The 25,280-nt window shown below is 45.7% G+C and overlaps 4 protein-coding genes across 4 annotated transcripts; 2 read left to right on the top strand and 2 right to left on the bottom strand.

Moving 5' to 3' along the window:
- Nucleotides 1-1,563: 1,563 nt before the first annotated feature.
- On the bottom strand, nucleotides 1,564-3,306 carry LOC102719647 (expansin-B11). The gene is made up of 4 exons (XM_006647568.3): nucleotides 2,961-3,306; nucleotides 2,760-2,872; nucleotides 2,407-2,600; nucleotides 1,564-2,310 (listed from the first exon to the last, which is right to left on the bottom strand). The coding sequence occupies exons 1-4, from the start codon at nucleotides 3,205-3,207 to the stop codon at nucleotides 1,980-1,982; spliced, it is 885 nt and encodes a 294-aa protein (XP_006647631.2). The 5' UTR covers nucleotides 3,208-3,306; the 3' UTR covers nucleotides 1,564-1,979.
- Nucleotides 3,307-12,170: 8,864 nt separating this feature from the next.
- Nucleotides 12,171-13,566, bottom strand: LOC102719357 (putative expansin-B14). Its single transcript, XM_006647567.1, has 4 exons — nucleotides 13,398-13,566; nucleotides 13,148-13,260; nucleotides 12,830-13,023; nucleotides 12,171-12,510 (listed from the first exon to the last, which is right to left on the bottom strand). The coding sequence occupies exons 1-4, from the start codon at nucleotides 13,564-13,566 to the stop codon at nucleotides 12,171-12,173; spliced, it is 816 nt and encodes a 271-aa protein (XP_006647630.1).
- Nucleotides 13,567-15,681: 2,115 nt separating this feature from the next.
- LOC102708694 (F-box protein At5g51370-like) lies at nucleotides 15,682-19,547 on the top strand. The gene is made up of 3 exons (XM_015833324.2): nucleotides 15,682-17,198; nucleotides 19,111-19,372; nucleotides 19,457-19,547. The coding sequence occupies exons 1-3, from the start codon at nucleotides 16,003-16,005 to the stop codon at nucleotides 19,520-19,522; spliced, it is 1,524 nt and encodes a 507-aa protein (XP_015688810.2). The 5' UTR covers nucleotides 15,682-16,002; the 3' UTR covers nucleotides 19,523-19,547.
- A 496-nt stretch (nucleotides 19,548-20,043) lies between these two features.
- On the top strand, nucleotides 20,044-22,924 carry LOC102708416. The gene is made up of 6 exons (XM_040521281.1): nucleotides 20,044-20,535; nucleotides 21,115-21,226; nucleotides 21,311-21,526; nucleotides 21,603-21,798; nucleotides 22,147-22,228; nucleotides 22,332-22,924. The coding sequence occupies exons 1-6, from the start codon at nucleotides 20,068-20,070 to the stop codon at nucleotides 22,521-22,523; spliced, it is 1,266 nt and encodes a 421-aa protein (XP_040377215.1). The 5' UTR covers nucleotides 20,044-20,067; the 3' UTR covers nucleotides 22,524-22,924.
- The last annotated feature ends 2,356 nt before the right edge of the window (nucleotides 22,925-25,280 follow it).

Below are 25,280 nucleotides of genomic sequence, written 5' to 3'. Positions count from 1 at the left end.
TAAAAAGTTAAAAACTCTAAAATAATTTTTAAATTTAAAGTTAAAATTTTAAATTTTGGTTTACGAGTATAAACAGAAACGAAAAGACGGAAAAGTGTTCACCTACGGCTGTCTCCGCACTCTCCACTCTGCTGCGTGTTATTCTCGGGAAAGAGAGCCACAGGGCTGTATAGGTAGTGGTCTCTTTCGTATCACCGCCGCTAGCTCGTTGTACTGTGAGTAATTGAAGGTCTTGGAGCAGCCTAGTATGCATGATTTTCAGTCACATTCGGTCATGTGATGCAGGAAAAGATAGAGCAGGAAACAAACAAAGATTTATGTGCTTGACAGTGAAAACGGGGGAATACGACTGGTTGCTGCTTGAATTTTGAAAATAAAATGACATCTTTTTTTTATTCATGAAACCTGCACGTTTCAAACAAGAGCAGTGATATGTACTGAATGCAAGTTGAATTAAGTAGATCAAATGCTATAAGTTAATGGTAAAACAAAACTTGCATCCATATGACGCCGTGTAAAATATTTTTTTTTTCTGCACACTCGTGCAGAAATGGGCAGGATTTATTTTTCTAGTTGCTGAATCGAAATCCATGGTCGTCGTTCGTGGTATATATATATAAAATCATGTGTCAGACCCACATGACAAATTAGTCGACTTTTGTAAGTTTCCAGTTCATAAAGCACAGGACAACCGAAGCTCCAGTGTGTAGAGGAGCACAAGTGTACATCCGAAGCTCATGCATTAATAATTCCATTGAAAACCAGTTCGTGTCTTAAAGTGCTAATAATTGAGTACAATCAGTTTCTGTAAACATTCAATACTTTGTCTACATTTTTGTGAGAACTGCATGTGTCTTCGTCGGCAAGATGCCAGCATAACAGCGGAGCCAAATTTATAGCACTACTAGTACTTCAAAATGTGCAGGCGGATGATGCAGCATCGGAAGTTATGTCATTTGATATGTTTCAGGAGGGGAAAAAAAAGAACAGATAAACAGAGGATTGGTGATTTTTGCCAAAATTACACGTTCAGTACTATTTTCTTCGTATGCTCCCTCTGTCCCATAATCCCATAATGAACAAACTTCCGAGTGTGAATCTAGATACCCAATTCATTTCCAGAAGTTGTTTTGATAGGGGGAGTAGTCTCTAAGCTAATATTGCTTTGTTACGTAAGAGCATGTACAATAATATACTATAGGCTAACTATAAATATATTTCAAGGAAATAAGAAAAGAAAGATAAGAACAGTGAGCTACAGATTTATATAGTCAGCAACAACATAAACTTAAAGAGACAATATATATATATATGACAGGTGAGACAAAGTATTACATGTTTTATAGGTAGCTATTGTATGTACTGGTTATTAAATAAATTGAAGCCAGTAGTTGGCTATACTATTGATCTTGCTCTAATGCATATGCAGTTCAAGGTACTGGTTGATTGTCCAGGGTTTCAAACTGCAACTTGTACTTCAGTGGTTCAGAGATCATAGACCAAGGACTGCTGAGTAAAAACTGAGAATTGCACTTGAGACAGATCATGGGTTTCAGAGAAGTACAGAAATCTTCTGACAGTACTAATTCATTTATCTGAAAGATTGCGTGGTACAGAAAAAAACACACACACACAAACTTGATACATCGGCCTTGCAACATTTAGTTGCAGCTCAAGCTTCTCAACATCACAACAGAGGAAGAAGAAGAAAAAAAAATTACAGACAAATCGATTGACGACGACGACACATCACTAGGGGAATGCAGAGACCGTGGAGGGAAGAACCCGATTCTTAAACCTCCTTCCTCCTCTTCTGACACCGCCTCTCGCAACACCCGGACGCACATTTCCCGCCATATAATTAACCGGAGGCTAATTATAATTTACCAATTTACCACACTCTGCAACTGCACTGCGCTAGCTTTCTTGCATGGGCACGGTGCAGTGAAAATCTAGCCATATATGGAGCTGTAATTAATTTAGGAGTAGTTCACCAAGGAGCGGTACGTCATCCCCGGCTTCCAGCTGGCCGGGATGACGCTGTTGGCGACGAGCACCTTGCCGGAGTCGGAGGTGAGCCGGAGAGAGAAGGGCGCCTTGAGCGCCTTGCCGGTGTTGGAGTTGTACCGCCAGAGTGCGCCCCAGTTCTGCACCATCGGCGTCCAGGCGCCGGAGCCGGCCTCCATGAGGTCGACGGCGTTGAGGTCGCCGTCGCCGTCCTCGAACTCGATGAGCACCTCGAAGTAGAACGGGTTCGCGCCCTGGTCAACCCTGAAGGCGATGTTGACGCCACTGTACTTGCATGGCACCCTACGAGATCGAGATCAACGGAATTAATTAAGCGCCAATGTCGATACCGCTAGCTTCCATTGATTAATCTGTGAAAGCTTGAGTGCGATTTGATACCTTCTGTACTGAACCTGGAGGATACCGGCGGCGCGGAGCTTGTCGGCCATGCCGGGCTTGGCCATGGCGCCCATGGAGGTGCCGCTCATGTCAAAATGCGCCGCGCCGGCGAGGCAGATCCCCCCGGGGCACTCGTCGGTGATGACGACGGTGGCTGGCTGGCCGGAGCAAGCTGCGTTGGTCGTGCATTTAACCTGCGTACACGACCACATGAGCGCATTGAGTTAGGATCAGCCGACCACTTTCCGCCATTAATGGAGCTACACGAAGCTCTGGCAGCAGTAATAGCTAGCCTAGCCCGTGTGACCACACCACACTGCTTGTGTCAGTAATGCATGTCGTGTGTGGCTGACCTCATAGCACGCCCCGCAGCCCTTGCCTCCCTTGAACAGCGACGGGCTCCCGGCGGCGATCATCGACGAGAAGGGCCGCTGCCCGACGGCGGTCTGGTAGCCGCAAGCGCCGCCTGCATGCATGTTTCACCGGTTCCATTTCAGTTCCAGCTCCTCGACCAAACGCGCAACGCATGTACTGTACAGCAACCAAGCACTAACCGTCACTGCCGTCGCCGTTAGGAGCGCCGTAGTACGTCGCGCCGGCGGCGGCCCAGCCGCTGGTGACCGTCGCCGACGACGGGCTACCACCGGTGTAGTTGTTGTGAGCCCGGACCACCGGCTTCTGCATGCTCGGCCTCGCCCTCGGCTTCGGCTTACTGAGCTTGCGGGAGCAAGCAATGGGGCTCGCGAGGAGTGAGAGCCCGACCAGTGCGACAAGAAGTACCAAGGTGCAGGATTTCGCCATTGCTGCAGCTTCCTCTAGCTAGCCAACTACTCGTAGTAGCTCGAGAGAGAGATAGCTAGCTAGCTAGATATGGTCAGTTCGAGTGTTCTTGGGTGAGTTGCAGGGAGTTGCCGAGTAGGGGGTATTTATAGGGAATTTCGAAGGGATGCAGACGTTCGTGGCAAGAAATTTGGGGATTCTGCCGTTCGAAATTATTGGTGAGAACGTGACAAGTTGGTGCAAGAAAAAAAGCTAAACGAACTGTTGATGATTTTCGATCAGTATTCATGACCTACAAAAAAAATAGAGTAAAAGGCGAGCTGAATTCTTGTAAGAAAATGGAATGGGTGAAGTACAATTGGGAAGACAAGTTGAGAAATTTAATCTGGGAGCAATGTACCTGCTATAAGCGCACATTGTTCGAAGATCAACTTATCAGGCACTAGTAACATTGTTGTATATTTTTTTTTCAGTAGACTACAGAACAATCAAGAGATGCTTAATTATACAATTTTCTAGTGTCTTGTGGTTGGAATATGTGGAAAAAAACATCCACAACTAACAGTCAAGTCTGAAAACCATGCACCGCCTCGTTCAATCCTGTACTATTCCTACGTAAAGAGTTGATCTATGCACAGTAGTATTGTTGCTCCTGAAGTTGGCATGGCATTCTCCTTCTGTCTGAATTTATTGCGTTTGCATAGGACTTAAGCTATAATACCAAATCTAGGTATGTAGTCAGGTTTTTATGGGATTTCTATATAATTGCCAACAGATTTTTTTTTTTGCACCCCAACTTATTTGTGGACCATCGGATCGTTTTGAGATTCATACTAGGGTGGTGGGGAAAAAAATTGCACCGTGTACAGGAAGGCAAGGTCAAATCTGCAACCTTGAGCTTGAGTGCATCTCGGGCTATCCAAATAGCCGCTTTTTGAATATTTTTATACGAGAAATTACTAAGAGGTAGTACTATATTTTTTAATGTATCCAAGTAGTTTTTTAAAAAAATTATAAATTACGTGCTAATTACAATATAGTTATAATGCAATTAATTACACCCCAATATAGTTGTATTTGTATAAGTAAAATCCTAACTTTTATTTTAACAAGCATAACGGACCGGACTCATTGGAGGGTGAAATGAAGATAAATAATTGGATCCAACCTTTTGTTTTCCTCCAAAGAAGGCAGTGGTTACCGGGTGAGGTGGGAATTGAAAGAGTGGACAGAAAACTTGACTTTTTAGTAGAGAAAAACTTCTTACAAACAAAAAAAAACAACTAAAACTCAGTGAGACTTTTGTCTACGTGCTCACGATGAAGTGACTCAAAGTATAATAAGCTAATAATGCCTCACATGCTTTACCCTAAGGATGTCATATAAATTCAGATCACTCATGATAGATATAATAGTATGTACTCAAGCTGCAAGAAATAGTAGTTTTGAGTGTAAATGAAGAAAATAATGTTGCGGTGTATTGGAGAAAGCGTACTAAAACTAATAGATTGTATATGTTAATTTTTATTGGATAGGTAGATAATATAGATAAAATTACACAAAAACTTGCTACCTAGCCTTGGCATCACACCGGGAGTAGCCAAGAGGTTCAAATACATTTGGCGATAAATTACTTTTGGCTTTATTGAAAAGTCAGAGAAAAAGAACCCCCCAAAACGAGGATGGTGGCGATTTGTGCAAGACCTCTACCACAAAGACTTAAGGTCTTAAGTAAACACACTCAAATGATGGTGCTAAAAGGCAGGAAGCTAACCGCTAATAGTTAAGGCGTATCATGAGTTGAATCGCCGAGTATCTTTATTTACGGCCCCGGAGATCACTAACGTTATCAATGTCAGATCAACCTTTAGTTTTAAAAACCAAAAAGCGAAATAAACAAACGCAACAAAGAAGTAAATCACACGCGATTTGAGGACGAATTTGGGGTGGATTGATCGGTCTCATAATTTTTCTTTCGAGCGATAAGATAATCCCATGCATGATTATGTTGTTGCTACCGGTCAGTACGTAGTATATAACACAAAACGGAAGGAGTCAGAGGCCATCCATCCCCTTCGATAATGGAGGTGATCGAGATCGATCACGTTCTCCAACGCCCAAATCATGATAAAGAAAACGAAATCTCACGAGGTAGTTGCCCCCCGGCGGTTAGGATTAGCACGCACAACAATTAAGAAACGGCGAAACAATTGGTTGCTGTCTACTGAACATCATCCACGAACCATTCCTTTTCCCAGACGCTCATCATTCTCTCATCGACCAATCTTTTTTAGCTCTCGCTGCTGCTGCTGATCATGCAGGATGGTCTGGCCGGCCTTACCACCACAACTTACCTGTCATGCACGAGCGATGTGACCCCTCAGATGCAACGATCGATCGATCGATCATTCCTGTGCCAGCCTGCATGCAGGAGAATGTTTTTTCTTTCTTCTTCTTCTCCTTCTCTTTTTTGCACTGCCGCCATTTGCTGAATAATTTGATCCCTGTCGTCCTGTGCCATGTGACCGGTCGATGCGACGCACCCCTTTTCGAGGCAAAAGAAGGTGCAAAGAGCATAAATCATAGCATCGTGTTCTATAGTTAAACAGAGCTTTTGAGGTGTTCGGAGAGGAGCAATAACAGAAGTTCAGAACAAGGAGATATTCAGGAACTAATTGAGCTCTGACTTGAGAACTCAAGTGTGCGGCCATCAGATAAGAGGAATTAATTAGTGGATGAAATAGCTAATCCTGTAATAATGGAGAGCTAGCTCTAATCATCCAAACCTTTCGATTTCTTAGTAGTTGAGGCGACCCCAGGGCCACATGGACGCATACGTGCATACGCTCTGTATCCGTCTTTGGATCAGATTCGATGGCCGAAATGTGGCTGTACTTGTGACTCTGTGAGTATCAAGCAACCACCGATACGCTCTGTGCTTTCGAGCTGTTTATGGGGAAAAAAAAGTAAATTTGAATTAAAACGGTTGGTGTTAAATGGAAGACGACGTCAGTTGTTGGGCTCGTTCGCGTGACATGGTTGAGTATAACTTTTCTCTCTTTTTTCACCCGCATGTTTTCCAAACTGCTAAACGATATACTTTTTTGCTAAAAAAGTTTATACGAAAGTTGTTTTAAAAAATCATATTAATCTATTTTTTAAGTTTTTAATAGCTAATACTTTTAATCATATACTAATGGTTTTTCTTGGTTTACGTGAACTGATTAGACTGCCTAGCATTCTCTCCTGCGAACGAGCCCGTTGTATCTAATACCAGTAGTCGGTGCTTTTCACTTATAAATAGAAATTTAAATTTTAAACCTTAAATATGTATTAAAAAAACTGGACAATAGGGAAGGACCTAATGTTTGATGTTATTAAGAGGTGGCGAGGGTTCTAACCTGCGTTGGCTAGCCCACCATCTGTGGTGGTGGCCATAAGAACTGCATGTGTTACCTTAAATATTTAAATATTTATCGTAGTTTATTTTTCAGACTTTACTTTTATATTGCTAAGAACATGTAAAAGTTGTCCTCGTAAATTATTTTTAATCGTTAAAAAGTGGTAACACTTATACTTATTAAAAGCAAAATGATGAGACTCTATGTTAAAATAATGTTTCATTTTTTATAGGTCCGTGCAATAAGCGTGTTAAATATACGAATATGTTACTTTTGTCCTTTAATGTTACCTGTGTTCTTTAAGAGAGGCAGCAGTGTTTGTTTCATTTTCTCCTATGAGCAGTTGGTCCTTACCAGTTCTTATTTTTTTCATTTTGAAACTGATACTCATTTATTAGTAATATCAACTTTACTACAAGTAGGAAAAGTAAAAGATTATTCCTATATCCACACCTTTAAATGCAGCATGAGATACGGTGAGTGTAAGCACAATACTAACCAACTCTTGTATGCATAACAGTATCATCAAACTGTTGTATCCCGAAGTCGGACACCATCGATTGGTTGGAGCCTCTAGTTGCATTACCGGTGACCGTCAAATAGGACTAAAACAGCATACACAGGTAAGAAGATAGAAAAAGCATAAGGCTTTATTATGTCATAAGAGCAAGTTCAATAGTATAGCCAACTACTAACTTTAATTTATCTATAGACAATCTAATAGTCAATTCATACAAATAGCTACCTACAAAATATATACTACCATGTCCCATATGTCATACACACATTGTATATTGGAGTTCGTGTTGCAGCTGGCTATAAATTAGTAATCCACTCCTCTTCTCTCTCCTCTCTTATCTCCTTAAAATATATTTATAGATGATAGGAGATTCCGTCAAAATGAATCAACTTCTAAGTATAAATTTAGACGACGATTAAGATGTTGGAACGAAGGAGATGAATGGAGGGGTGACCACAATGAAGACTTAAAGATCGCAAGTATTTTCTTTATCCAACAGCTATCTATATCTCTTATATTCTTTTTTTAAAATAAAGAAAGTTTTATTGATCTCAGATGATTACATCAAGTTGATACAATCACTTGAAGACCACTTCCGGCCTCTGCATAACTAAGATACACAGAGCAAAAAAAAATAGACACAAGCGTAATCAAGAATTAAAAATAGAGCAAATCCTAGCTAAGAGGAAATTCTTAATCTAGATTGCCACCCATAGTCCTGGGTAAAAAACTCCGTGACCACCCTTTTCAATTGCTGAGACACCACAAGCACTGTATTCCGTGATCCAGGCTTCTGAATTAGCTCATGTATAGAGCCAATGAATAATTCTAAAAATAATATGTAAAGGAGAAGAAATTATATTCTCAAAGCACATAACAGCTGATGGGTAAGATTACCTTTGTCAAATCATCTTTTAATGATTAAACTCAGAGTTATTTCCTAACAACTTCAAACTAAACTAAACTGCTCAACCTAACCACAAAAAAATAGCGCTTTTTTTTTAACAACTACGCAGTGATTTCTCTTGGCAAACAAGGTTGGAATCACGGATCATGCTTGCCTAGGGTCCAATCAAACCCCCTCTGTTTTATCCTACGGGAACAGGTGACCTTCCTGCTAAAAAAAATACGTTGCAAGAGAGATGAACACACGCAGGGGGCAAGTGGCAACACAGTAAAGAAGAAACCGAACCGGCCGTTAATTAGTTGGCCGTTGGTGTGGGGGCCCACGTGTAGTCTCGACGGGCAGAGTCGTGTGCCTCGTGGATCCATGGCGTTGTCAGTTGGTGCCCGATCCGAGACACGTGTATGTAGGGGTACCTGTTTGTTTAAGCACCGGCACATGGACATGGGTTCCCTTGGATTGCATCTCTTGCTTTTAATTTCTACGGTTCGATCGTGTGGATGATTAGTACCGGCTACTCCGTAATCTCTGACTGGTGGGAAGCATGTTACTGCAGTTGCTTTAATCGGGCCCTCGAACCCGGCCACCGACGTCCATCTGCATATATTATCTGATCGTTTCTCCCCTAAAATCAGGCTGCCATGACGAGTTGACGACTGTCTATATTATCTGATTGTTTGGCTTACTACTATATTTAAAAAAAATAATTTATAAATAATAATATATATATATATTCTTAACGATCTATAAATTAAAGCTTAAACAATAAATTATGATAAAAATATGTAAATTAACTTATAAAATAATAAGAAACGAAACGACGGGGTGGGGTGGGGTGATAAGAGGCTATACTGAAGACTGGAAAGTGAACAACTCCGATCCAACTAGCGAGCGAGTCGACTATAGTCTAATCACACGCGTCCACAGTAGCCAAAGCTACAAATCGCGCTGCACTGTCGCTGTTCTGCGTGCCTCGGTGAGCCTTTTTGATTTATTAACTACCCCTAAACTACTCAAAAGGGCGCCAAGTAGTCACCAGTCATCACTTGCCCAGCAGTTCAAGCCGTGAATCGAGGAATCAAGGCTCCCCCTCCCCGCCGATATTGGCGCTGGCGCCGGGACGTACGCGCAGGTGCGTGCGTGTAAACTCGCCACCGTCCACCGACACCATCATCAGATCAGGCGGCGGCGGCGGCTGCTGCTGCTGCTGCTGCTACCACTACCGGCCGGCTAAACTCGCCCGTTCGTCGCCGCGCGCGGCAGCCGAAAGTTCCTCCTCCCACGCGTGATTTTTTTATTTTTAAAATATTTTAATAAATAAAAAAATATTTTCGTCGGATGAACATTTTGGCACACCTAGCAAAAGAACGCCCGGCATGTCAAAAACTCTACGTAGCAAATATCTTGCCACGCTAATACAGGTGTTGTGGTTAAAAAGTTTATTCGGTGAAAATATTTTTTAGTAATAAAATTATTTGTTAAAATATTTTAAAAATAAAAAAAATTCTGCGTGCCCCGCCTTACTCCCCAACAGCCATGCTGCAGCCTGCGTAGCTTAGTACAAACAGAAGGAGCTCTTTTGACTTAAGTTAAAGAAGCATGAATGACTGACAGTGAGCTCCACCGCTCATAGTGCCACTAGGAGCCCTTCCAGTACAAACATGGAGCGTTTCCACCCGGGCTTTGCCTGGGCGCTGACTTGCTGCTGGTGGGTGGGTGCTGCAGATGGCGCCCATGGCCCATGCGCGCACGACGCCTGTTTCCCCGGTAAACAAGGAGGGGGAACCGGGGGTCGAGAACGAACGAAACGAGCCCGCGGGATCGATTATTGGCGATAAGATAGCTCACGCTGATACTCTTTGTTTTCATTGAAGTTTATTGGCTTAATTTTCGACTTAAATAATTTATAAGATCGTGTTTGTTTCATGTAGAGATTATTGTAATCTTAATTAGATTATTGTAAGTTAGTGATGGGTTATTATTTTAAAGTATTAAAGGTGGTGAACTACCGTGTCTAAAATCATCCAATAATCTAAAATAAATATTTTTTAATGAGCTTATTATAATAGTCTGGACTCTAGATTATAATAATCGGTTACAATAATTCATATATTTATTTTAGCTTACTCCTAATAAACCAGATTATAATAATTTTAAGCTGAATCAAACATGGACTAAGTTGGTCGCTTAAAGCATCCGTGTTAATGGCGGGTGCTACGTTCATCTCAAATAAGATAAAAGTTTACTTCAATCTAGCTTTTGAAAATCAGCTTATAATACTAAATAATTAGGTCTTGGTATAGTACATATGGGTGCTTATGATCTGCCGACACATTTTTTGTTTTGCTCTCTGCACAAATTCCTTTTTTTTTCTGAGATGGAATCATTGGGTGTGTTGACCCCTCGCAAGTTGATGTGCTAGCTTATGAATTATGATTCTGGGATAATCATAGAGAATGGTTTTGGCATCTAGGATCTATTTCCACGCACGAGATACATGGATTTAGGTTAGTCCCCTTTTTTTTTTGTGCAAAGGGTATATTGGCTTATTCCAATATGCACCTGCTTTGGATAGGAAAATTACAAGCACCATCATTTGTCGGTGTGTTCCTATATACATTTCGATACTCTGTGCCTTGTCCTAAGCCCACCGGTCATAAGCCTATAAACATTATACTACTACGTTTTTTTAGGAATACCTAATGGCTAATGTACTCCCTCAAATCAGTGATCGACCCTGAAAACATTAGAGCCTGGACGAATACTATAAGGCCGTGTTTGGCTGCTCGCTTCCTTTATCTTAGATTCACTCGTTTTTCACGTGCATGTTTTTCAAACTACTGCAGCGTACTACCTATCCACTGGTAACATTGTCTGTAATTCTGTACTGTGCTTTGGAAAAATTAAAAGGAGTTTCTCACCTGCTCTACAAACTAAATCAGGAGTTGGGCTGGATGCAATTATGAATGATGTCTACAGTTGGGCCGGAAAAGCTACGCCATTGCAACTTAACACACCTGACTCTGGGAGAGGGCTGATTTCCGCTTTCCTGGCCAAAACTAGCTGGATACAACATGGGCATAGCAATGGCAACGCCAACATAGTTTAGCCGCGCATAAAGTCCATATTGCCTCCATGATCCATCAACTATTACACCCTCATTTTTTTTCGTTTATACTTATGCTTGTAAGCAAAATGTTAAATTTGTAACATTAAATTTATAGTTAATTTTGGGATTTTCTCATCGTAGTTTATTTTCAATATTTAGTCTTAGATCATTAAGAATATGGATATAAAATATTTATTCATAAATTATTTTTTGTTTGTAAATATACGTCTGGCTTTTTCGTAGAACAAGCCAAACTATGGGGGCTTAGACACCGCTATACCGGTATTGTATGTCTCATCTATTGAAACCAGTACAAATAAACTCATTTCAGTGGTTTGGACATAGGTTTTAGCTGATATGATGCCTGCGTGTCTGGTTGACCCGGTGGATGGGTCGCTTCAAGTTCAACTTGAACTTCAGAGCAAGGGTGAGTGGTAGCGTACTCGACAAGTCATGGAAACTTGGTGATTATTGTTAGCTTCAAGAGAAGATCGGTTATTTTGCAAACTATTTTATTTTAAAGCTCTGAAAGCATCTAAGTGAGTGCTTCTACTCAACCAAGGCGAGACGAGGCCAACATCTAACAAAAAAAAATTAAGATGAGGGAGGATACATGGACTTTTTTTACCTTTAGCCAAACCAAAATATCTACGTCGGCCTAGAATTACAAGGCCGTGCAGCCCAACTGTGCAGCTCGCGCTGGGTATCCACCGGCACCAGCAATAAGCTCTCTGTCAGTCCCCTCTGCCATCGCGTAGACGCGTACGTTGCAACGCTAGGCTCCAAGGCTCACCAAGGTGAAAGCCAGCAGCCAGCCGCGCGCGCGGCTCGCGTCAACGCCGGCGATGACCGACGGCACACACCACACGGGCCGCAACGACCGCAAAAGATTCCGAAGTCTTTCTGTTTATTTTTCTATCAACATCAATCGAGCAGCTGACACAAAACACCACAAACACTTGCGCAACAACGACGACACACTGCACCAAACGCGCCCTGCCGGAGCAAAAGCCGGCGAGCGCGTGCAACCACACTGGCCACCTATATATATCAATCCCTCCACTTGAAGTTCACGATAGACCGGTACGTGCCGCCGGGCTGCCAGCCGTCGGGGATGACGTCGCTGGCGACGAGCGTCCTGCCGGAGCCGGACGTGAGGCGGATGGACATCGGCGCCTGCAGCGGCGCCGGCCCGGAGTCGTACTTCCACACGGCGCCCCACGACCGCTGCATCGCCGCCCACGCCCCGCCGCCGCCGGGCTGCATGAGGTCCACCGCCGACAGGTCGCCGTCGCCGGCCTCGTCCTCGACGAGCACGGCGAGGTAGTACTGGTTGGATCCGGCGTCCACCCTGAAGGCGATGTCCACCCCCTGCCAGTTGCACGGCACCCTGCACGCATACGCAGCAGCGCCGGTAGCGTTGTGTAGATCGATCACGGACGGAGCAAAAGCCAAGAGGGCGAGGAGGAAGAGACCACACGGCTAGGTCGACCGGCCCGGTCACGACGCGGCTGCCATGCATGCACGGGGCCCCGTGGTTTGCGTGCGTCGTGACAAGCAAATTAATCCAAAGAAAATTGTCCCGGATGCGTTTAGATGCACGTGACAATGTGAGATATACTACGTACACTTGATCGACTGTTTCTAGCTATAGGATACATATCAGATTGATTGATAGATGTATAGATACAGGTAAGCATAGTGATTACCTGATGTATTGGACTTGGAGCTTGCCGGCGTTGCGGAGCTGATCGGCCTGGCCGGGGTTGGCCATGGCGCCGAACGCCGTCCCGCTCAGGTCGAAGTGGACGGGCTCTTCGAGACACGGGCCGCCGGGGCAGAGGTCGGTGAGGACGACGGTCGCCGGTTTGCCGGAGCAAGAGGGGTTGCCGGTGCACTTCACCTGCAGAATTCAATTCCCAAATGATACGGTAGCAAACAAACGAGTATACGTTAGAGTTGACTGTCTTGTTCCTGGAAAGTAACAAGAGTATTAATGATACCAGCTATCAGCTATCAAGGCGAACCTGGTAGCAAGAGCCGCAGCCCTTGCCGGACTCGTAGATGGACGGGCTGCCGGCGGCGATCATGGAGTTGAACGGCGGCTGCCCGACGTCTCCCTGGTACCCACATGCGCCGCCTGCATTCAACAGGAAGCGCGCTTAACTCGTCAGCACTAAGCCTGGCACATTGACATATATGCGTTTCTTACTGGAAATGTATATATATATATATATGGTCGTCCTGTGATCGAGTCCGGCTGTGATGTAGATATACCGTCGGTTCCGGAGCCGTTGGCAGGGCCATACCACGTCGCGCCGCCGACGGGCCAGCCGGGGAGCTTCCGGTGGCGGTCGACGCCGCCGGACGCGAAGGAGAGGAGGACGCAGCAGGCGAGAACCGCGGGAGCGACGACGGACGGGAGGAGCTCGGTTGCCAACGCCATGTCGCGTCGACTGGTGTAGAACCAAAAACAGCAGCCAGCAGTGACGGGCTGCTCTCTCCTGCTGCCGTCTGTCTATTTATATAGGCAGCTGCAGACTGCAGTGGCAGGTAGACGGCTGTGGTGCAGAGGAAGACGAAATTCCTTTTGCTCATTTGTCGGCCGTATTATCTCTTATCTTTTACCATCACGAACTGCCATGGATGTGCGATAAGATAAGAGGAACGCGGATGTGGAATTTACGGCGGGAACTTGAAGGGTTCTAGCAGATTGGGGATTTCCGTGATACGACGTATGTTCTCGGAGATGAATTTGCAGATTTGGTGATCATCTGCATGATACATAATTAATTTGCGAAGTTGAATCTATTATATAATGCACAGCGTATAATTAGGGGATGGTAGCTAAATTGGGATGAGAACTGCCTACCCACAGGGTGCGAGTGTGATCCAAAATCGTCAACTAAAACTCAACTTGCAACTAATTAGTAACAGTGATATCAAATAAATTTATGGCAAAAATTATTTGTTGCTATTGGTACCATATTTTGACATGTATGCAATGAAAATTCTGTCCCCAAGCTTCCAATGAAAAGCGATGAAGTGAACTCGTGCACCTTTTTCGGATAATAATGAATGAAAACACAAACAATGAAAATATCACATGTATTTCACTTTACCAAAAAAAACGTGTGTGATGAATTTTTGACATGTATTGTGGAAGACAGTATAAAATGATATTTGATTTTAACCTCACATGATTTTTAGGTGCTGAATTGTATGTTATTTAAGAGTTTTGTACATTTGGGCTGTTTATTTCATATGACTCACAAAACCACACAATTATAATATGCATTATTTGTCGGTTACTTAATATGTACTCTTTATACAATTATACTATTCCTTCCGTTCTAACTTTCCAGTGCCTTAATGCAAATTATTACAATGTGTAATGTTGACTGGTTCTTTCGGTCAAAAAAAATATTTATTTTAGTTCCTAATTAATAGCTTGATGTACTCAGATCAATCAAAATGATACATATAATACCATACCGTTAGCACAAGCACCATACCGGTACAAAGTAATAGCTGATTTATTGGCTTGGATACAAGTTACGTACATTTAAACTAGTGAGGTCACTTGCATTACCATTCCAGAGCCACGTCGCGTGTGTTCCGGCCACGTTGGGTTTCAGTCTGCACTACGGGTCTTTAGTTTGGAGCCCGAGGACTTTAGGCCCTTTGATGGAATTTGGGACAACGTAAGTGACCGGCCTAAGTAGAATGTCGGGCAGGCGAGAAGCTCGTCCAATGAAATAGTTTTATTTCGACCCACTTGTTCTGCGTTAATTAGCACGAGCACCATACCGGTGCATCTTAACTGGGCCTTAGGTATGGTTTACCCCATTTGTAAGGATTACTATCTATGTTAATCCCGTTACGTGTACACCGTAGTCGTACACGTGTGTCTACGTCTTGAGCTCTAGCTTTCTAGTGTTCTTTGATCTCTATCTTAACGTGGGTACCCCTTTCCAAAAAAACGTGGGTACAACTTGTACGTATTGAGAAGCTCACGCGGTAGGCGGAAATAATGGTCGACCAAACGCTAGTTTGATCCACCGGTGAGCCGGGCAACTGTGTGGCATCACCAGGCCTTAGAAATCCGACCTTGACAACATCATTAGCCCTAAGTTGCCCATTGTCCTCTGGCCATTTATTACACAGACGCTTTAGGGCTCAAGTAAATGGACGGAGCTGCTCTTCTACGTAAAGAGAACACGACCTTAATAACGCGGTACGCGCAACAAAACCACACGTCGTACCGTGCCTTCCTCACAAACGCAACTGTTCTCTCTGATGACGCAGAGGCCAGATCGTGCCGCTGCCTCGCTCGAGGACGGAACAGCCCAGGTCCCGTCGAACATCTCGACAACACAAGAGAAAAACAAACAATCAATCGAAAACCTCCACCAAAAACGCAAAAATTCTCGAGAGAAATCCTCCGCCGCGCACCCACCACGGGCACGGGGCCGCGGGCACCACCAACCCCAAAGCCAAAAGGAGCCAAAATAAACGAGCGCTGCTACACTACTCTTGCACACGGTGACAAGGAAAGGATTTCAAAGCGTTGCCCACCGCCGCTCGCTGCATCAGCGGGCTCCAAAACTCGCCGCCTCCGCTCCAGCGCCAACACGCTCCACACCGAATCTCTCTCTCTCTCTCTCTCTCTTATCCCGCTCTCCTCGAGCGGCGGCGAGGCAGAAAAAATTGCAAATCACAAAACCCCCAAAATTTTCAAAAGTCCTCGGATCCCCGCACCACCACGCCGAAATCTCTCCCCGTCCGGGAGGGAGCCCGAATCGGAGCGACGCCGCACTTGCGGGGGGCTTCTCCTTCGCGGGCCCGCGCCGCCGTTCGCGGGAGCCGTGGGGGGCGGTGAATGCCTCAGCCTGACGTCGGCGTTGCCGCTCTCGGTGTCGGTGGTCGAGGCCTGCACCGCGACGGGCTCAACGGGCGGGCTGACCTGCGGGTGCTGTCCGGGAAGATGACGCCGCCGCCGCCGCCGCCGGTGGAGAAGCAGCAGCAGGCGCGGTCAGCGGCGGCGGCGGCGGCGCCGGACCGGGGCCCGGACCAAACCCTAGAGTTCTCGGACGGGCTCCTCCTCCGCGTCCTCGCCTGCCTCCCGGAGCCCCACCTCACGGGCGCCGCGTCGCTGGTCTGCAAGAGGTGGATGCGCCTCGCGGGGCGCCTGCGCCGCCGCCTCGTCGTCAGGGACTGGGCGTTTGTGACGCACCGCCTGCACTACCGCTTCCCGGAACTGGCGGACCTCGACCTGTTCCCGGCATCCATTGTCGCTCCGGCCGTGCCGTCCCAAACGTCCCCTCTACTCACCTGCGCCGAGGTGTCGCTAACCCTAGACACCAGCGCGGACCCGCCGCTTGGGGCCTGCCGTTTCCTCGCCGATGACGTGCTCGACCGGGGCCTAGTTGCCGTCGCCGCTAGTTTCCCCAACCTCCGCCGCCTCTCAGCCACAGCTGCCTCTGAGTCCGGGGGTCTGATGGATATCGCCGGTGGCTGTGCAACGTTGCAAGAGCTCGAGCTACACCGATGCACCGACCTCGCCCTCCGCCCGGTCTCCGCCTTTGCGCACCTTCAGATCCTCCGCCTTGTCGCTGCCTCATCCGCTTTATATGGAACCAGTGAAGATGGTGGGGTTACCGACATTGGCCTCACCATCCTTGCCCATGGCTGCAAGAGATTAGTGAAGCTGGAGCTTGTTAGTTGTGAGGGAAGCTATGATGGCATCGCGGCTGTTGGGCGGTGCTGTGCGATGCTTGAAGAGCTCACCATTGCCAACCACAGGATGGACAGTGGGTGGCTTGCTGCACTCGCTTTCTGCGGCAACCTCAAAACCCTTCGGTTGCAAGGGTGCTGCAAGATTGATGACGATCCTGGGCCTGCAGAGCATCTTGGTGCTTGCCTCACACTCGAGAGCCTGCAGCTTCAGCAGTGCCATCTGCGTGACCGACGCGCCCTCCATGCTCTCTTTTTGGTTTGTGAGGGTGCCCGCGAGCTATTGGTCCAGAATTGTTGGGGGCTTGAAGATGACATGTTTGCCTTGGCTGGGCTGTGCAGGTACTGAAACCACCAATCTCATTCTTCAATCTTAGTATTACTAGGTTGTTGATACATTAAAATGATTGCATGATTGGGGCAGATTGTGTATTTGAACTTGATTGTTTAGTTATCCCTGCTTTCTATTTGATCTGTCAGACAACGATAGTGACTTGCTGCCATCTGAAATAGTTATAGGTAGCTGATGGTTGGCTGTTCTGATACTGGTTTTGTGTCAACCGTCAAGAGATATAATGCTTATAATGCATGGACCCTACCATGGTTGGAGCCAGGATGCCACCATTGCTCCTATGGTGATTAATTAAAATAACTAGTATCTTGGGACTTTAGGTGCAAATTCGATTATTTGGGAGTACTCTAAAAACCTCACTTAGATAAGCCCCCGTAACTAGTTACTTTTGTCTACTGATTATGTCTCTATGTGAGCTACTTAGCTTTGATAAGCTCCATTATCTAGTCAATGTTTGTTCAGTATGCTTCACATATGCCAAATCATAAAAAAGGAGTGGCAACATTTTCATTTTTGAATAGCATAGGAAGAGATATGTACTGTAGAATATCGCTTGTATTGAGCCTCATGGGGTCGGAACATATAAGAGTATGTAACTTAGATCTCAAGTAATCCTAGAGATATATACGGAAACTAATGCTATTTACCATAACCACCAGATCCTCTAGAGTCCTATCCATATAATCTTAACAGTCATTTTGGATGTTTTAGCATATGTTTGCTTGGAGAAGATGCCGTTGTTTATTACAGATGTGTAGTGAAATTATTCCATATTTGTGTTATGTTGTTTGCCATAGTCACCTTTTTATTCTTCCTCTTCTGTTGAGCAAGTCACATGCTATAACTGTTATTCACTGCATTGCCATTTTAGGCTATGTGTTTATCCTGCCACTCGATTAGCATTTTATACTATTCCATTTATGACAAGATAGTTTTGACTGGTAAAAATGTAAACCGTCTTAGATGTCCGAGCGATGGATTCGATAAAGATGTAGGTCTGCGTGAGCAAATGGATTCAATAAAGATATATGCCACACAAATTCTCCTACCACATACTGTGGACTGGTAGTGCAGAAGATTTGTTGGAAGAAATTTGCGTTTTTAATTATTCGAATCACCTGGCAAACAATATTCTAAAGGATTACTCATGTTTTAAAAGGGCCAACAAAATGACAACATTTCAGAATCTTATCCTTTCCTATCCTGTGTTTTTCCTGTTCGTATGTTTTTCATTCTATGTTTCAAATGAGCTATAGCATAGTTCTTTGGGCTACTAAATATAGTTATTTATGATGCATGCTCGTGCATACATGTTATCCGCCTACATTTGACTCTTATTGGCACTAAGCAGTGCCAAGGTATGTATTTGAAGTACTAGGGCTAGCCAGGCCAGGGTAGGTGGTTTCTTCATATAATTGCAGGAATAATTTTCAATTTTTTCTGTCCCATTAATATTATTGATTGCGGCATATTATTGTTTTTTGTGAGAATATGGTAGCAAGCTACTGCAGTGAACGAGTGGTATGAAATGAACAGCTAAGCCTCTAACCAGATGCATTCATGTAACTGGAATTCTAGATTAGACATCAAACTTCTTACAGGCTAGAGCCATGTTCTGCCTTTATCCACTGTAGCATGACAAGGTACAACCATTTCAATTTTTCATCAGGACATTTCAATATTTTCCTCTGGAAATGCTTTGGTGAATCTATATTCTCACTGGCAATAGTGTTATAATATAAAAGCATAGAATACAACGTATTTAATATTTTGCTCTTCAGGAAATGGCAAGGCATTTTACATACCTAGATATGGTCCGCAACCTACGTTTGTGGAGAGCATTTGTTTTGGGCTTACTTCAGGATCTTGACTGATCTCTGCTGTGCTCCTTTTCTTTTCCAGGAGAGTAAAGTTCCTCTCCTTAGAAGGTTGCTCCCAACTGACAACTCGAGGTCTAGAATCAGTGATGACCTCATGGAGTGATCTGCAGAGCTTAAAAGTTGTCTCATGCAATAAAATCAAAGATGAGGAAATCAACCCAGCCCTCTCAGAGCTTTTCTCCAGTTTCAAAGAGCTGAAGTGGAGGCCCGACAACAAGTCCCGTCTCGCTGCAAGCCTCGCTGGCACCGGAATGGGAAAGAAAGGAAGGGTGCTTTGCAAAAGGGTATGAAGTCTGACCATCTTGGTGCTCCATTCCCCTGAGCTGCACTTTCATCTGTCTGTATGGATTGAACTTTTCTTGTAGCAGATCTTACCAGGCCATCAACGAGTCAAAGGAGCGATGCTGAACTATTCAACAGGTGTTGCTGCTTAGTAGGATTTATGCAAATTCTTCGAATTTAGGGGCAAGGGAGCCTTGTCACATTTCCCTATACTCAAACCTGACATCATGAAGCCCAATTGAGGTGCAGAATTGTGCTTGCACGGTTGCACCCGAGTTGTAACTTGTAACAAGCTGAGAGCTGATACGGCACGCTGGCACGGAATATTGTTTCATAAGTTATGGCAGAACTTGTTAGTTCCTGATTAACAGTAAAGCCAACAGAAAATCATGTTTGCCGCACATGCCATTTGCTCGAATTTCAGTCTCACGTTGTAGCACCCATCTGCAAATGATGGATTCAAATTCTCAAGCGATATGCTGATTCATTGAAGCGTTCTGATTTTAGTTCTGATTAAGAGGGCAGGAGATGAGGGGCAAAAGGGGGCCCACCTGCCAGTGAAGGTTAACACACAGCCCTGGCCCACCAGTCAGAAGGCATCCACTATCAATCTCTCTCTCTCTCAAGTCAAAAGCACAGGATACTCGCGCGCGCTCATCGACAACGCCTCTCTTCTCTGGAGATTAAGAGGGCGGCAATGGAAGAGGGCAAGACGGCGCGCGAGAAGATGGCCGGCGCCGACGTCGTCTCCTCCTGCGGGAGCATCAACATGCGCCTTGTCGACCACCTCCCTCTCCCGCTTCCGATCCCCTGCGTCGCGGAGCCCACCGCCGCCTCCCGGGTCTCGCCGGGCTCCTCCCCGGCCCGCTCCGAGGCATCCGAGGGCGCCGGGTTCTACGCCGCCGACACCGAGCCCGAGCCGCAGGCGTCCGCCGGGAGGAGCACGCAGATGCTGCTCGCCATGGCCGCCATGGGGGGCCGCGGGGGCCCCTACGGCCGCCGCCCGGCGTCGTCCTACGGCAGCTGCGCCGCGTGGAGCGCCGGGTCGCTCACCAACCACCGCCCCGCCTCGCCGTCCCCAATCTGCAGCCCCGTGAGCAGCAATGGAGGGGACGGCGGCGAGCGCCGCAACGGTGATGACGCCTCCTTCGTCACGCCGCGACTGGTTAGTTATTGTTTTCTTGCTCGAGAGGGATGCATTCCGAAGGTTCTTGATCTTGCCTGCCTTTCGTCTTGATTTTGCAGTTTTGCTTAGCTTGCAGCTCTTGAATTGTGCTAAACTAAGCCGACTTCTTGTCTTAGTTCTTGGGGGGAAAGGTGGTTTCTTGGACGGGGCTGTTCAGTTTCTTCCATGGTTTCTAGGAACAAGCGCCTTTACTTGTAGCCATTAGTCTAGTGCTTCAATGCAAAGATTTAACGATGTCCCCGGATTTGATTTTGTGACCTTTGATCGATTCAAATTGTGAAGTAGTAAAAATATGGACAATTTTGGTTTGCTTACATTTCTGCTTGCTGAATCTTGAAATGGCCCAAAACAAGAGAATTCTTAGCTCAAACATCTTACTTGATGCTACATGATTGCCACACGATCAAACTAAATTAGGATGAATCTCTGTGTGGCTCCATTGAATTATTATTGCATGTAGACTTTGGTTTTTGTATCCATTTAGCTCTACTATCTGCTAGTTTGATTTTTCAATGCCCATACGTAATTCAGAAATGTTAAGAAGCCAATTATCTGCAGGAAGAAGACCAGGAAAGGCTGCCAAACAGAGGAGATTTCATAAAGCCGTGTACCACTCCACGTCAAATCAGACTGCAAACGCCCCGGCACCCTTCTTTGATGGATAGGAGATGTAGTTACTTTTGCTGCCTCCCTCCATAGATTGACCACATTTTTCTTGCATCGCATATTTATTAAATCCAATTGAAGCATGCAGTTGAGAGAACTAATCCAGTGCCACCAAGATTCATCCACAAAGCCACGCCAGCTAGATCAATGCGCCGAGCTCACTCCTCACATAACTACCGTAGACGTTTGGGGGCAATGAATGCTATCAATGAGTGGAGATTGCCCAAAGTCAGTGAAGAAGAGGATGAAGCAGTGGATCAAACGGATTGGCAAGCCGATACTCTGTCTTCTCGTATATCCTCAGGTATTGATCTAGATCTCATGAGTCCCATCAGTTCTTCAGGAAAATATGAATTTTGTGACAGTTCTGTCATCTGCAGCTCGTGATTGGAACTTTGAGCCTGGTGGTACCTATGAGGGAAGCAATCATAGTGATTCAGATGGCGAAAATAACCCAGTTTCAGTGCAAAGAATGGGGAGATGGCTCCAGGATTCTGCGGTAAAACCTAAGGGAAATTATGTCCATGCCAAGTTGGTTGCCTGGAAGGATGCAGAGATTGAGAAGCTCGTAGACAAGTAATCCACATCATCTGATCCTTCATAATCATAATCTCTGAACCGACACATGTAGATATCAGCTTTGGGGACTGCTTAGAACAAAAAAATATCATGTAACAAGTTAATTTTTTTCAATGACCATAAGATGTCAAATTGCTTATTAGCTGATTATAATTTGGCATTTTATCTCTTGAGCCTTATATTAGAATTGAAGTAGGCACTAATCAATTACTACTGCAGATATGACTTCTTCTGAGCTGTGACTGTATGCTTTATTGATTAAGTTTATATGGCATTAAGATTTATTTATCCCCGTAAGGATAGATTTCAAACTCATATAGTTGTGATGTTACTTCCTTCGATTAGGCTGAGAAGGAAAGAGGCCGACATCAATGACTGGCAGATGAAAAAGGTTACACAGGCAAAAGAGAAGATGAAAAGAATCGAGGTATGCTTCTTTTGCCCACTGCATTGAACATTTTTATTTCAATTTGTTGCATACTCAGAGTTGTCGTTTCGCACTCTTGGTTTTGTGCCTCAACCGGACGCAGATCAAGTTGGAGAAGAAGAGAGAGAAAGCAGCAGAGAGGATGCAAAAGGCAATCAAATATGCACAAAAGACAGCTGATAAGAAGAAACACAAGGAGACTGCAGCAACTGACAATCAGATAGCTCGTGTTGAGAACGAAGTGCGGAAGATGTCTAGGACAGACAAGCTCCCCTGGTCACTGGCTTTTCTGTAAATGAGGTCTTCACTTGTGGTAGATCCAAGCAAGCCAATTGCTGAAACCTTTTGCAGGGATATCAGCACGTCGAGGCTAAAATGAGATCATGCTGTCAGAACTCAGAAGCAGCGTCAACTACTGAAAGAAGATCATTTGTTGTATATATCATGTTTCAGGCTTTATACCTGATTAGCATCTGAAAGCGACTGTTCTTTAAACATGATAGGAACAATCAGGAGCATATTATAGTACTTCCCCTTGTTTTTTGGCTGCCATTCCTTTTCTCAGAACAACATTATTTCCCTCGCGAAAAAAAAAGAACAACATTATTTCCAAATTAGGATTGGGATGCACGCATGTATAGTGGAAACTGACAAGTTCCAAGTGTTGGCATGATCTGATAATCCCATTGTATTCACCTTTTCCATGCTGTCAGTTCCTTTTCAGTTGTTTGATTTAAGAGCTTTTTTACCATGAAATAGTATCTCAAGGTATCACTATTTTTAGTGTAAAAAGTGTGGTACTTTGAGATATATTATATTTTGAGGTACCAAAAATTTGTACTAAAATTCTTGTTATCGTGAGTTACTTTTCAAGAAGGATAAAAAAGCACTTGATTTAATGGTTTGTTTACAATGATACTTATTTGAGAGAGACTATGAAACGGTACGCCGTTCTAGAACAGTATAGATATGATATCTAGGTATCAACATATCCAGTTCCAAGCTATGCCGTTTTCTAGCATTTTCTGTACGTATTTTTACAAGATCTGCAAGAGTACCAGTTTACCAAAGTAATTGCATCCACCACAATTCCTATGCATTAGCAACAATGCACTACTGCAGCCTGCAGGGTAACCTGACAGTCCGAGTGCTAGCTCAGGTTGGTACCTCCAGAAGAAATTAACGTACTAGTTAGAGATAAAACATTACAATTTTCAAGATTGCTAAGTACTTATTGAACTTTTACGAGACCAGAGTACGAGACCGCCCCTTTTCTCCGGAGAGGCCAGTCGTGTTGGAGGCGGAGACATGCCACCGCGCGCTGACCCGTCTCTGCACGAACGCGCGCTCTGGCGTGTCAAAGGAGACGACACCATAGCCTCGTCTCACCGTTCCAGGTTCCCAACTGCAGCGAGCTCCTCCGCCGCGAGTAATCGGCGACGGCAATGCCAAGCGACGACGTGGATCAAGATATGGCGGAAGACGCGATGCCCCCCGCAGACGGCATGGACGTGGAAGAAACTCCGCAATCTGTAAGCAAGGCAAGCTCAAACAATCGTTCGCTCTGATGATGATCTCAGATTTTTTTTTAGGGTGAATTAGTATTTAGTAATAACTTCACCTGAATGCAGGTGAAGGAGGAGATCGTGCTGTGCGTGCAAGCAGGCATGTTGCGCCAGGATCAAATAGACCGACAACTTCGCGATAAGAACTATACCGGTAGTATGATCAATTCCCATGTCGTTTTTCACGTCTCTAACTTAAGTTACCGATCAATAACTTCGAGTTCTTGCTTCTGATGATGTGCGTGGATGAATTATGCATGAACTTTTGAAGAGTACAAGGAGTTCCGTGAGAAGAACAAGGATTTGTTCGCCTTGCACAAGTTGAAAATGTTACTGCAAATTCAGATCAGGCGGCTCCATAGCCAGCTTGCCTTGTACCGTGAGCAGCTGCGGCGGGCCAACGCGTCGGCCGGCAACCCGTCGTGTTTAGGTGGTCGCCAGCCGGTCGCTGTGCCGGCGCCGCAGCACGCAGAGGCCACGCTGCGCGCGACGCCGTCGACACCGCTCGCGGTGGCTCCCCCTGCGACGGCCACGGCACAGCACGCACATTGCCAACTCCCGGGAACGCTGCCGCCGCCGCCGCCGCCGCCAAACGTCGTCTGCCGTCCCGGCTCAAGCAGAGGCGCCGCCCTCTTGTTTGCATCCGGCCAAATGCCGGAGGCGCTGTGGCACGTCGACCGCCCTGCTCGCCACGCGTCTGTGCCCAGCGGCTGGCCTCCAGCTCCACCGGCGGCGCAGCGGGGCGCCTGTGCAGTCTGCGCCTTCCATCGTCAGGTTGGCTCGCAACGCCACCACCATCACCAGCTGCCAATGCAGCGCGGCTCTCAACACCAACACGAACAACAACTCCCTCAACGCCAGCAGCAGCAGCCACTGCAGCACGGCTCTCAATACCACCACCAACTCCCTCGGCACCAGCCTCCGCACCACCAGCAGCCACCGCCGCTGCAGCTCGGTAGTGGCAACGTCGGCGAGAGGCTGCCGGCCTACTGCCCGCCAACGCCGTCGCATGTGCAGAGGCTGCTGCCGGCTGGAGCACAGCAGCAGCTGCCGCTGCAGCAGGGCTACCAGGCAGAGCAACGGTGTCACGCAGGTGCGAACTCATGTTTCGGTACAGCACGGGTTGGTGCTCAGCGCCAAAATCTCTGCCATCTCCCTCCTCAGCAGCCACGGCAGCAGCAGGGCGGTGGCAACGTCGACGAGAGGCAGGGGCAGCCCTCCCCGCCAGCGCCGCCGCCGAACTTGTCGCAAGAGTTGCTGGTGATGCAGGCGCGGGAGCGCAGCAACAAGCCAACAGCAGCAGCAGCGGTAGCAAGCAGGCGCGAACTCATGACATTTGATAAGTGAGCATGACCTGCTCGATGAGGTTAAGCGGCTCCTCTTTGCTCATGCCTAGGAGCATAGGAGAATTAATACTATAAAACTGTATACTGTTTCTAGTGTTAGATTTAATTAGTTGCACCCCATCTTTTCGCTTTTATTTATGA

Source organism: Oryza brachyantha, chromosome 2 (assembly GCF_000231095.2).
Source record: "Oryza brachyantha chromosome 2, ObraRS2, whole genome shotgun sequence".
In the NCBI taxonomy this organism is placed as follows: domain Eukaryota; kingdom Viridiplantae; phylum Streptophyta; class Magnoliopsida; order Poales; family Poaceae; genus Oryza; species Oryza brachyantha.
The sequence above is the reverse complement of the archived record's forward strand: the minus strand, read 5'-3'. Positions and strand labels throughout refer to the sequence as shown.

Coding starts and splice junctions, on each gene's coding strand:
- LOC102719647 (XM_006647568.3), bottom strand. CDS start 3,207: ATGGCGAAATCCTGCACCTTGGTACTTCTTGTCGCACTGGTCGGGCTC. Junction 2,873..2,960: donor TAACGGCGACGGCAGTGACG/GTTAGTGCTTGG, acceptor ACATGCATGCAG/GCGGCGCTTGCGGCTACCAG. Junction 2,311..2,406: donor CTCCAGGTTCAGTACAGAAG/GTATCAAATCGC, acceptor TCGATCTCGTAG/GGTGCCATGCAAGTACAGTG.
- LOC102719357 (XM_006647567.1), bottom strand. CDS start 13,566: ATGGCGTTGGCAACCGAGCTCCTCCCGTCCGTCGTCGCTCCCGCGGTT. Junction 13,024..13,147: donor GCTGCGGCTCTTGCTACCAG/GTTCGCCTTGAT, acceptor TGAATTCTGCAG/GTGAAGTGCACCGGCAACCC. Junction 12,511..12,829: donor CTCCAAGTCCAATACATCAG/GTAATCACTATG, acceptor GTATGCGTGCAG/GGTGCCGTGCAACTGGCAGG.
- LOC102708694 (XM_015833324.2), top strand. CDS start 16,003: ATGCCTCAGCCTGACGTCGGCGTTGCCGCTCTCGGTGTCGGTGGTCGA. Junction 17,199..19,110: donor GCCTTGGCTGGGCTGTGCAG/GTACTGAAACCA, acceptor TTTCTTTTCCAG/GAGAGTAAAGTTCCTCTCCT. Junction 19,373..19,456: donor GAAGGGTGCTTTGCAAAAGG/GTATGAAGTCTG, acceptor TTCTTGTAGCAG/ATCTTACCAGGCCATCAACG.
- LOC102708416 (XM_040521281.1), top strand. CDS start 20,068: ATGGAAGAGGGCAAGACGGCGCGCGAGAAGATGGCCGGCGCCGACGTC. Junction 21,527..21,602: donor GTCTTCTCGTATATCCTCAG/GTATTGATCTAG, acceptor TGTCATCTGCAG/CTCGTGATTGGAACTTTGAG. Junction 21,799..22,146: donor ATTGAGAAGCTCGTAGACAA/GTAATCCACATC, acceptor TCCTTCGATTAG/GCTGAGAAGGAAAGAGGCCG.